The 12,684-nt window shown below is 37.8% G+C and overlaps 1 protein-coding gene across 1 annotated transcript; it reads left to right on the top strand.

The window, feature by feature from the left end:
• Window positions 1-3,950: 3,950 nt before the first annotated feature.
• Window positions 3,951-11,204, top strand: LOC139729904 (uncharacterized; the record flags this gene model as incomplete). Its single annotated transcript, XM_071640825.1, has 2 exons — window positions 3,951-4,145; window positions 9,854-11,204. Coding segments are annotated over 2 exons (317 nt in total), but the record flags the coding sequence as incomplete, so codon positions are not given.
• Window positions 11,205-12,684: the final 1,480 nt, after the last annotated feature.

Below are 12,684 nucleotides of genomic sequence, written 5' to 3'. Positions count from 1 at the left end.
GAGGGAAGGGGGTATTCTGTAGTGTATTTTTCCACAAAAAAAAGAAGAAGAAAAGTATGGTAGCATGAAATTACCCCCCCCCCCCCCCCAATAAGCAGAAGGTTCAGGAATGCTGGATGTAGGACTCCCCCCCCCCCCCCCCCCCCATGTGTGAACAAAAATATATAGGCATGCAAGACAACATGAAGTTGCTGCACTCACTCATTCATCCATTCACTCATTTATTTATCTATTTATCATTCATTCGTTTATTCATTCTTTTATCCATCCATCACTTGTTCATTCATGCATGCTTTAGGAGAGAGAGAAGGGAAAAGACAGACAGATGGGGGGGGGGGGGGGGGTAGGAGTTAAATTTAAAGGTTTAGGTGCATTCCCAGAAAGTCATGAAACAGCGATGTAGTTGAAGGGATGATACAGTTTTGGTTGAGATGGGGATTCATATTTTCACCTGTGAGATAGCTAGAAATCACATTTCAATTCTATGAAATATTAAAGAGCGTACAATCTTAAGAGGAATTCAAAGTTTATTTTGAGACAGTCGGTTTTGAAATTGCCTAGATATCACAAAAAAAAAACCCCACAAAAAGTAAAACAGTGGTTCTGATAAAAGGTGGGTCACACCTTTTATTATGAACCATTTCTGTTTTTATATATATCTCAGCCATTTCAAAGCCAATCTTCATCAAGTAAACTTCAAATTCCTCTTGAAATTGTACACTCTTAGTATATTTCATGAGATGTTTCTCATTATCTCACAAAAAAAAGTTGGAAACCTGAAGCCCCATCTCAACCAAAAACTATATCATCCCTTTAATATTTGACATTGATCAAAGCATACAATGGCATGACAAGTATGCATTAATCCAACAGTTCAAGTGAACATGACTCAACACTTGGCAGTATAAAATATGAAGGGAAGAGAATAGAAAAGAAAGGCATAATTGTGTGAATTTAGCTATGAATGGGGGGGGGGGGGGGGAGGAGTAACATTCTACCAAGTGATATTGCATTGAAAAAAAAGTCACCAACAGCCAAGTAAAAAATAATTTTATAGTTGATCAAGGTTGGTAAATGAGTGCACTACTTTCTGAAAGAGACAGCTTGCTGTTTGTATGATTTGCATACCTTGATGTGATTGTCCCTGTGGTCGATGGGGAATGTCAAACTTGACCAAAACAATTTCTGCTTCAGTGATTGTGCATAATAACTTCCCTCTTTTTTTGACCTGGTTTTGACTGGCTGTTTATACAGTCATTATTTTGACCACAGATTCTTGTTGCAGCTCCTGTGGAAAGTTAACCTTGATTCCAGGCTTTGTGATACCGATGTGTATTTTATTTCCTCTTGTTCATTGTAGCTCTTTAGCCTCGGTGAATGACAATGGCCATCAGTGCTAGTACCAAGTCATATTGTTGGGTGTGAACAGGGAGGTGGGGCTCGTTCCCACTTCCCTATTGTGAAGCATTACAGTGATGATTGTCAAGTTCACTTTAACAAGAAGAGAAGAAGGTCACATGTTGAGTGAGGAAAACTTTTTGACAAGGAAATAGAACCATAGGTGAGAGAGATTTCAGTCTGTATTGACGTTTCACACTTTGTTCTACACATGTGTCATCACAAGCTGTGGTACTGTAGTCTGCTCATCCAGTGATGGCAGCTCTAAAACTTCCAAAATTCATAACTTTTGAACAGATTGTCCTATTTTCCTCAAACTTTACTGCTGTGCTTTACTATTGCAGCATTCTCTCAATCAACATGTATATTTCTAGACATGTATTTTTCCTTTATGATAAATGGGAGTTAGATTGTAGCTAACTTCAAGTAGAGTTCTAAAGTATGTTAACCTTTCAAGGTAGGGTTCATGTTTAAATGCTCTCCTAGCACAATAGCTTCAGATTATCTGTGAGTAAACGTGATGATCTTCATGAGAAGATATTCCGTGGTGAAGCCATGGAAAGCTCAAATATGGGATACCTAGTCTTATGGAGTATCATGGTTAGCAGCCTTTGAAGGCACTTAATTGTAAATGAGCCATATCTACAGTTGTATGTCTGTCCCTCGTGGCTCAACAGATGAACATCTTACAAATTTTCACATATACAAGCAAACCATACATATTGTACACATACAGTAAGCCCTACATTGTAAAACAGCATTGTGGGGTGTTTTTTTTTGGGGGGGGGGGAGGGGGAGGGGGAGGGAGAGGGGGAGGGAGGGGGTGGTTGAGTTGTTATCAGGAAGACAGACACTATCCTGAAAGTTGGTTGTCTGTGATCGTGATTGTGGTAGCTAAGTAGTTGCACTGTTTGCTTTGTGATGAAGTATCACATTTTACCATGAATGTGCCCTATGGATGCAACAAAGGTCATCTCAATCTACACACCTAACATATCTTACACTTTTATCCTCAAGTGGTACTTGTTGATAAAAACTACAAGCCTTTATCAAGGATGATAAAAAGCAAAGTGTGAATGAGCTTTTGTTCAAAGTAGCAAATTCCCTTGTGTAGCTTCGACATGTAAGTTTAGTAATGACAAGGTACTTGAACACAGCAGGCATATTCTTGAATCAGACACATGCATATTCTATGTTCTTTAATCAGACACAGATATATATGACAATACAGCACAGCCTTGAAGCTAGACTAAACATGGATAACTACTGGTATAGGGCAATTTAAAGTTGCCAGTACTTTGCCAATATAATTCAGCTATTAACTAGGTAATTTGCATTCCAAAGTACCCATTTCATATAAACAGGAGTGCAATTACTGTAAGCCAGCAATAATTGCAGTTGCTACAATGTATCTTAACAAACAGGAATAAACCAATTAGCTGAAAGGATTTGAATCACTGCCGTTGCAAGACTGCAGTGATTGTTACCTACAACAATTGCAAATGCTTATAGTTGTGATGAAGGTCCCAGATCATCATAATAAGGCAAGAGATTCAGTTATGCCTAGATATAGTGAACAGTTATGATGTGCCAAACTGATCAACTAAATGCACATTTGAGAGGGGAATTTATTCACCTGATCTAGATGCAGTCAAAATGGGACATAGTGCAAACTGATCGAATGCAGAATGTAGTTTAGTCACAGACTGTGCAAGTTAATCACAGCGGGAAATAAAGTTTTCCACATTTTTGATCAGAGGACAAATTAGAAAATTCAGTTTGCTTGCTTAAACAGTGCACTGTAGTGTCAGAATGAATACTCAGGTTAGAACCATTGGAAATGAAGGAAAGGAGTTTTGTAACTGATTGGCAAATTGCCCCTTATTGGCAAAAATGTTCCCCATTTATTCAATGTTTTGTGAGTACGAGCCATGATGAAACTCATGGGCATATTACATACTCGGGTGAGACCCAAATCCACATGCCTCACAGGTGATTTCTATCATGGCTTTACCCCAAGACACTGAATAATTAATATTCATGATGAAGGGCAACTTGTCATTGAGTTGCAATAAAAACAAAGTTTAGTATACATACAGGAATCATTCATTTGAATCTATAAGATTAAAAAGGAGTATACTGTAAGGACTGGTAGTTTCATAAGTTTCTCCAAACATAATCAAGTTTGGGCCGATTCTATGCACTGCCCTTTATGAATAGGAGGGGATCTCTACAATAAAATGATATTTATAAAGAAATTATTCAGTGAATTTCCCAAGAATTTTTTTTTTTCTTGGGACAACAGGGAGAACAGAGCTCTACAACAGCTAGAACATGATTCCATACTGTGATAATGCATTATAAACCTTAACATGATTATCACACTACACATTGACTTTACATATAGTATACTACTGGTCGACATTTGTCCAATATTTCATTCAATGTAGTGCCTCATATAGAGAAATATTACTTTTACTACCGTCATTGTTTTATCATTAAAATATCATAGCTGCTTCTCATAATTGCTGCCATCTTTGTCTTATCCTAAGGTCGCAATTTTGTGCCCATCCGAGCATCACCGACAACATTCCACACAGAGACGGTGAAACAGACGAGCGAGACAATCTACATCCCGCTGTCGGACGACGTTCTCGTCAATGTTCGAACTTCAGAGCAGATCAGCTATGGCACAGGCGTATATTTCATCGGAGACCACAGGGGCAGCTATGTTAGGACCAGCGAAGGTGAGATTGTTTTTTTTGGGGTGTGGATGCAGACCTACCAAGAAGTAAGCACAGCTAATAGTAAGGATATAAAACCTTTGCTGCCAAGAGCCAGATACAGCTGTAGTGTAGCTTATGTGTAGTCCAAATTTCTTACAGCATAAATACAGTGTGTAGTGTTTGGCATCAATTTTTTTTTTTTTCTAAACTGATGTGTCTTGTGATTTTGTGTGCAAGTGTGCTCATTCCCATGGTTAGTTTTCATGTGATTGATCGCTATGAATGTATTTTCTACTTGTAGTGCAGGCCTACACCCAAAGCTCCAAACACTGGCAGTGCCAAATATGCCAGTACCATTCACAGTTTGCTATGTAAACAGATTGTACTTTCATGACAATGTCAAAGTCCAATCAGCTGAACTGAATATTGTTCAACATCATTTTTTTTGTGTATTGCATTTGTGTAAAATGTGTTTTTGTGCATGTGTGTGTGCATGTGTTTGTGTTTGTGTTTGTGTGTGTGTGTTTGTAAGTTTGTGTGTGTGTGTGTGTGTGTGTGTGTGTGTGTGTGTATGGGTGTGTAGGAAGGTGGGGGAGGGGGTGACAGGCACAGAAACGGAAAAAGAGAGGGTAAAGGGGATAGAGCAGTGTAGGTACCAGGGTTAATTATGAGGGCAGCTACAGAGAGCTGCTGGATGAATGAATGGGCTTTAGTCTACATTTATCTAAAAAAATTCTGAGGCAGAATGACCATAGTATCCTAATTGCGTTTGAGGCATTTTCGGGGGTTAGATAAACGCAACCATGCTTTCAAACTCATTTAGAAATGTGCCAAATTGAAACAGCATTCAAAGGGCATTTTGAAATATGTTTGAGACCACGATTGCTTTTCTGCAAATAGATACATTGTCACTGCAATGCCGTCTTGAAACGCGTTTATATCTCAAGGTCAACTTCCAGCTGCTTCTGGTTGTGTTTTCTACCCTTGTGTGTGGATGAGGCATGTTTGGTGGTACGCAGTTCACCTTTGCTTCCCAGGTCGAATGGCGCAAAGCAGCTGCACAGTGACAACATCGAATCTCGATTGTATGATCATGGTTAAAGACAAATGCTGCACCGAGAATCGCGTTTCAAACCACATTCGCAAACACCATGCCAAATGCATTTTAAAACGTGATTCTCACTGTCAAGTGAGATGAATGCAGCCTATAAAGTGTGAATGACTCCAATCTAGTTTGCTGTACAATTTTATGATTATTTAAATTGTTCTAAGTTAATCAAATGAGCTGCTATTTAATTTTGATTTGTACTTCTCCTACATAGATGTAAAATAGAATAGTACACAGGAAAGGAAATATTTTTGTCAATTATGTCCAAATTGTGTATACAGTTGAACCTCTCTTATCCGGCCTCCCTTTATCCGGATCTCTCTATTATACGGACGCAATCTCGCCGTGATTTTTTTTTAATGATTTACAGGAGGAAAGGGGGATTCCCAACTCCTTGAGAACTCCTACACAAACACACATGAATTACATATTACTTCCAACATGATTAACATACATTACATCAAATTTCCTTCCAAATTGCTTACCTTCAGACATTTTAACATCCCCGAACATCCCCAAATGTAACAATGAAAAGTTGCAGTATACACATTACTACATGTGGTACTACAATGGGCTACATCAGTACATGGGATTGTGTATGTATATGTACATGTATAAAGCATTGAGTCTCCCGTATCCGGCCAAATCCCTTATCCGGATGAGCCCCGGTCCCGACTTGTCCGGATACGAGAGGTTTAACTGTACTTTGTACAGTAGTACTAGTCCTTGTATTTTCTGAATAGTGTGGAATAGAATGAAAATCATTGGGAAAAAAGTGTTGTGTCATTGAGTTTGGCACAGGTTCAATATTCAGTGGCCTGAGCAACTTTTACTGTGTAAATGCTTTTTGCGTTGTCCATGCAAATGTCAATTTCTATTGGTCTAGAGCAAAGAGTACTTGTGAATCTCTTCAAATAAACTGGATCTGGAAACAACCACTTTTCACCATGGATGTGACCAGCAAGGTCAATTCTTATCTTCCTGGCCACAATTTCTGCCCCCCCCCCCACCAAAACTTAACTTATTTTTTTGCACATAACTGTATTTCATATGAGATAGATATATTGATTGATTTTTCTTTTATTCATAGGTCTGAAATCCTATTTTGTATCTAATATATGCCTCCGCCACGAAGTGTCGCCAGAGGCATTATGTTTTTGGGTTGCCCGTCTATCCGTCCGTCCTTCCGTCCGTCCGTAATCAATATTGTGGACAGCGTATCTAAAAAACCGTTAGTGGTATCCTAATGAAACTATATATGTACGAGGTGGCGAAGTTGTGTTTATCAACTTTTGGGTGCACATGCTCAAGGTTAAAGGTCAAAAGGTCAAGGACGAATGCTCAAAATTTAACTACAGTAGACCTCGCCTAAGTCGACATCGCATAAATCGACAACTCGCTTAAGTCGACAATATAAAAAAGTCCCGATTTTTGCCTTTGTTATTCCTTGAAAGTCTCCTCGTCTTAGTCGACATTTATAAGTCGACAACTCGCGTAAGTCGACCTGATTTTTCAGTGCCAACTGAGCTGAAATACGTGTTAATTCCCTCGTCTAAGTCGACATCATTTTTCGCTCAAAATCTTGTCGCCGTTCTCTGAAAAAGAATTGTTTTCCTGCTCCGATTCGCTGCATTTCTACTCGGTAATTCGCTAGTGTACGGGGCGGTAGCGTTCGCGCCATGTGTCCATTGTCTTGTATGCCAGAATAAAAGGGCATACACTCATTTACACTGGAGTATTACATGTCAGTACCCGAGACAGTTCATTTTACCCCTTTTCTCCCTCTCGTTTTTCTCAAAACGCACAATTTTTGTACACTTATATGTCCCAGTAGGTATTCATTATAAGAACATGAAATAGGCGTTTTTGTAAATCCGAATATTCTAACGTTAATTATTCCGAAGCGGTATTAAAACCTAGGCCCTTTCTAAAAAAAAAAAAATTATTACAACGCAACTATTATAATGCAACTCAAAAAATAAAATGCAGGTGTATCAAATCACACGCAACTTTTGCATTTGAACGCAAGTGCGTTGCTGAAAAGACTCGCGTTTGATAATCATATGAAACTAGAAAATAATTGTACGAACCTGAAACTCAATTGCGTTTTAAACGCAACTCTAAAAATCAAATGCAAGTCCATCAAATCACACGCAACGATGTATTTAAACGCAAGAGCGTTGCAGAAAAGACTTGCGGTTTTCGTACGAAACTAGAAACTACGTTTAAAAGCATTTCTATACATCTACGGAAGTGCGTTATTGTTGAAAAGACTTGCATTACTTTTTTTTTTATTTCGTAAGCAAAATTAGAAATTAAACGCAACTCTGAAAATCAAATGCAAGTCCATCAAATCAAACGGAACACTGAAAAGACTTGCATTTGATAATCACACGAAACTAGAAAATTGTATGAAATTTAAACTCAATTGCGTTTAAACGCAACTCTAAAAATCAAATGCAAGTCCGTCAAATCACAAACAATGCTGTATTTAAAACGCAAGAGCGTTGCAGAAAAGACTTGCGGTTCTTGTCCGAAGGTAGAAACTGCGTTTAAACGAATAAAAATTTACAGAAGTGCGTTATTGTTGAAAAGGCTCGCATTATTTTTTATTTCGTAGTTTCGAAGTTTGCTATGCCGAAGGTTTAAATCTCAGTCCAAAGATGAATTAGTCCGACAATGGAAAGAGGTTTAATTTTATGAAGGTAATAGTAGTCCGAATGAAGATGTCGTTTTCGAATGAACAAACTTTTCTCCTTCTTTTTATTTCAGACGGGCCCGCGCCGTACAGAGCGGTAATGTTGCGAATCGGAGCGTGAGAACAATTTATTTTCAGAGTATGGCAATACAAATTTAAGCAGAACAAATATGGCGACTTAGGGAAGGAAAATCACACATACCGTGTATTTCAACTCAGTCGGCACTGAAAAATTATCTTGACAGAATCATGCGAAATCACTCGCATATCTTCGCAACAACACACTTGAATTTAAATCGCAAAGTTTAATGCAATTTTGGGGAATTTGCGTTTGATATTTCAAATCAAATTTAAAACGTAAAGTGTCTAGAAACGGACCTAGGTTTCCGATCCCGCTCTCTCAAAATCTCTCTAGAGATTTGGGAATTGTGCGTTGTCGTTACTAACCCGCGCGAGAGTTATGCATGAACTAAAACATTTTTGTTGCTGATGTCAGTAGGCAGTTTTGGCGGCAAAAGGAGTAAGATTTGGGTAGCGATCCGCATAGTGATCCAAATCTTACTCTGTACAGGGGAAATTAGTTTTCATTTATAAGTCGACAAAATGTCGACTTACGCCTAATTCGACATTCGCGTAAGTCGACGTGTTTTGCTCAGTCCCGACTATGTCGACTTACGCGAGGTTGACTGTATTTCCCGTAGATTGATCTCTGCAATGGCTGGAGGTATTTTCTTAAAACTTGGTGTATACATGAACTACCAAATAAAGATTCCATAGAGAGAGTTTTGGGTCATGAAGTCAAAGGTCAAGGGTCAAAGCTCAAGTAAAAATGTTAACATTTCACTTTTTTCTCCATATCTCACAATTATTTCATGGTATCTTCATTGAACTTACTATGCATGTACTGACTGACAGTGATCATCCGAGTAGGGAATTTATGGGTCATGGGTCAAAGGTCAGGGGGTCAAAGGTCGAGATCAACTCATTAAATTGTCATTATTTCCCTCTTATCTATGCACTGCTTGCAGGATTTTTTCTTGAAACTTACAATGTAATGTATGCATGTATTACCCAATACAGATTCACTTGGAAGTTTCTTGTCAAAAGGTCAAGGCAAAAAGGTCAAAGGTCAAGTGAAAATGCTAAATTTTCACTTCTTCTTTAAACTTATAAAAGGGTCAAAAGTTGGGTACAAATCCCCAAATACGTGCACTCTTCTTAGACAGTATAGCCATTCATCCAAATAAACCTAGTTCAAGGAAAGTGAACATTCAATGCATTTGTCACAAGCCTGTCATTTTTAATATTTTGCCAGTTTTGTGAAACTGTCATCACACATTGTCAAGACATTGTGCTATAAACCTATTCGGAGAACCATGCATCATGGCAGAGGCATACCAGTCGCCATAGTGACATTTCTAGTTTAACTCTGCAGTGCCAGTTATTGGTCTATTTCTGTGTTGTATGGTTCATCATATCACTATTGGGTCATGCTTTAGACTGTATAGTCATGCTCTCGTAACACTGTATAGAATGCCCCATGCCCTTTTAACTGTAGCTCACTTGTAATGCTTGCAAATTCACTAGGATGCTATGGGTGTACCCTGTTTGTAGCACCTTTCTGGAAGAAGGAAATATCAATAAAGTTAAACTAGTATTTTCTAAGAATGCTGATTGTGTCTTCCAACAGTTTATTAAAAAGAGAAGGAAAAACAAATCATATGTTGTCTGTGATATTCATCAGATGCATCAAACTTCTGTACTTCATGGAGTCGATTTTCACTTTGTACTCCCCAACTCTATCACATCATTTTACTCATCAGGGCACACATCCTCAGAGACCGGTGCCACAATCTCTCCAGACTCTTTCCAATGATAAACTCTGACCTCTTGTCTCTTGTTTTCATTGGTGCTTTGCCGCAGGTCATGTGATCAACTTGTGGCGGTACAGCGAGATGACCCAGAAGCTCTTCATCTCCCGATCGTTCCTCTTCCTCAACGTTGTGGACTTTGTCCAGATCAAGGAGATTCTGGAGAACATTTGAAGGACACTCTTGGTTGCCATGGAGACCTGGAAGAGGAACTTGTTTTGTGTTTTTAAGCCTGTTTTTTAAACAACTCATACATCTCTTGTGCTCCTCATAGAGAAGAAACTAATGAACGTAACGGCAGCAGATACAAGAGTTGGAATCGTTGAACCTTTGACCTTCCCCTGGATGCAGGAGATCCTGATTTTTGTCTCTACTGACAAAGATGATTCATTCCAGTCAACAGGAGGTACACTGTAAACAGGCCAAGCAGTGTATGCATACTATACATTATGTGATTTTATCTAGAGTATTGAGAACTGGTCAAGACAAAATCGATTCATCATCATGTCTTAAGAATCAGTTTCATCTTGAAGGAAACATTCTTTATTTAGTTGTTTGTTCATCATGTTTTGATTGTAACATTCAATGCAAATGTTGTTAGTTTAAGTGTCTTTTTTAGAATCATTCATTATTTAAAGAAGTGGCTGCTGATATTACCCTTGTGAAGTTCAATACAATGTATCTATATGGCAAGATTTGTCCAGAGTATTGAGAACTGGTCAAGACATTGCTGCAAAATCAATCCACTAACGTGTCGTAAGAATCAGTCTCAACTTTAAGGAGACATTCTTTATTTTATTTGTTTGTTCATCATGTTTCTGATTGTAACGTTCAATGCAATTGTTGTTAGTTTAAGTTTCTTCGTTAAAACCATCAATTGATAAAGTGGCTGCTGATATTACATTTGTGAAATTCAATATATGGCATATAGAAATCTTCACACTAGTGCAGGTGCAATGCAGTTGAAAAATTATGCAAACAACTCCCCTCCCTATGCCAGAAAAGAAAAGAACAAATGATTAAGATGGAATTTGTTCTTTCTGTTATGTATGAGATGCCAAATAAAAAAATGTAAGCTTAATGCCTGTGTAGTACCCAAATATGCATGATATGTTAAATGCATGTTTTACAGAGCTATATTGATTTCATGATATTTCATATTTTTAATGTATACATTGTAACATGATTTGTTAATGGTTAAGTAGGCATTGCACCGCATTCATTGTTTTTATTGTAGTGCACAGTCATACAATATATAATCTGCACATATGGAGTCAATATTTATGTGCATGCACTACAATAGGTGTATGCTGTGCAGTACACTTTTCTAGATTATGTGCACTCACAATGCATTTGTTTTACACCACAGCCTTCATCCATAAGCCAATATTGCATTTACCATGCATATAAGGGCAATTCCGCAGTTAGGTGGACATGACATGGATAAAAGAAATGTGCCTCTTTATCTTACTCTTTAATATAGGTATCAACTAATGCCATGGATGTTCACCAATCATTAAGGTCTTTCAAATTCAGTAGATTTTATTTTTCGTATTTATTGATTTTGCGAGATCTAAAACCATCATTTAAAATGTACATGTGGGACTGGGGATGCTGAAATTCACTTAAATGCAAATTACAGTGGGTTCCTTTGAAATTTTTTCCTCAAAGTTTTGCTAAAGGGTAAAAGATGAATACATTTAAATATTCCAGAAGTCATGTGACTTTTTGTCAATTACAAAAGGGTGAAATGACCTGCGGAATTACTCCGGACAAATGTAACGTTACTAACTGTAACGTTACTAACCATGCTTTTGGGGGTCTAGCTAAGAAATTATGGGTCGAACTGCTAAAAAAATTTGCGTGAACACTTGCCATGATGCAATAATTGAAATTAATGCAACACTTTCTTTGAAGTAACTTGAATATTTGCACACTTTTTGTTACAAGACATTGATTTTTTTGTCATGTCCTTTTTTCGTAACGTTACTAACCAGCCCTTTAAGTTGCCATAGCAATTCTAATATTTCTTGGATTGTATTCATTCTTTTCTGTATCATAAACCTGGGAAGGATGAACTTGTTTTTGACATAATTTTGACTTGAAATGAATAAATGGAAATTTAGTAGTAAAAAGAAATATCTAAATTTGTTCAAATGTAACGTTACTAACCGCGGAATTGCCCATAATCAGGTAAAGTGCCCTTCAGATCATGCATTATAATATGCATGATATGTTGTGTTGGCAGTTCAGCTGCATTAGTACTCCTTGATATGCCTTTGAAAGAGTTAGAGGGCTGGTGTCATGATATATGAAATTCTCTTTTGCCAACAGTGTAATCTAGTGTACTATTTTATGATTATGTCCTACCATGTATCTATAAAAAGATACAGTGTTGGTATTTTAGGAGCATAAGGTCCCCCTCCCTCCCCCCCCCCCCCCCCCCCCCCCCCCGCCCCAAAATGAATAAATGATTAAATTAATTAATGTTGCATTGGAATAACATGTCACTGAAAAGTGGGGTAGGTAGGGTATAGGTAGGGCATCTATTTTTGTTTTTATTTGTTGTATTTCTTATTAACTGAGCAACATAGACTATGTGGTGTGCATGACTTTCATTGAGCGAGATATGCAGCAATATGGGTGTGGATATCATCCAAGCAATTGGCGTTGGGCATGCTCACACAAGTAGAAAAAAAGAAAAGAGCTTTACTGTCACCAAAATGGTGCAAAGTACATATTTTATGATGAGAAAATAGCTATTCTGTCCACAAAACTTCTGGGTTTTCACACAGTAAATTTGATTTTGAAGGCAGCCTGATCATTTGTGATATTGATAGAAATGAAAAAAAAAAACAACAACAAAAGAACCCGAGGTTGTAG

This window comes from Diadema antillarum, unplaced genomic scaffold, assembly GCF_040938485.1.
Source record: "Diadema antillarum isolate AM-2024a unplaced genomic scaffold, OU_Dant_1.0 seq00000269_RagTag, whole genome shotgun sequence".
NCBI lineage: Eukaryota > Metazoa > Echinodermata > Echinoidea > Diadematoida > Diadematidae > Diadema > Diadema antillarum.
Note: the sequence above shows the minus strand (reverse complement) of the source record. Positions and strands in the feature narration are given on the sequence as shown.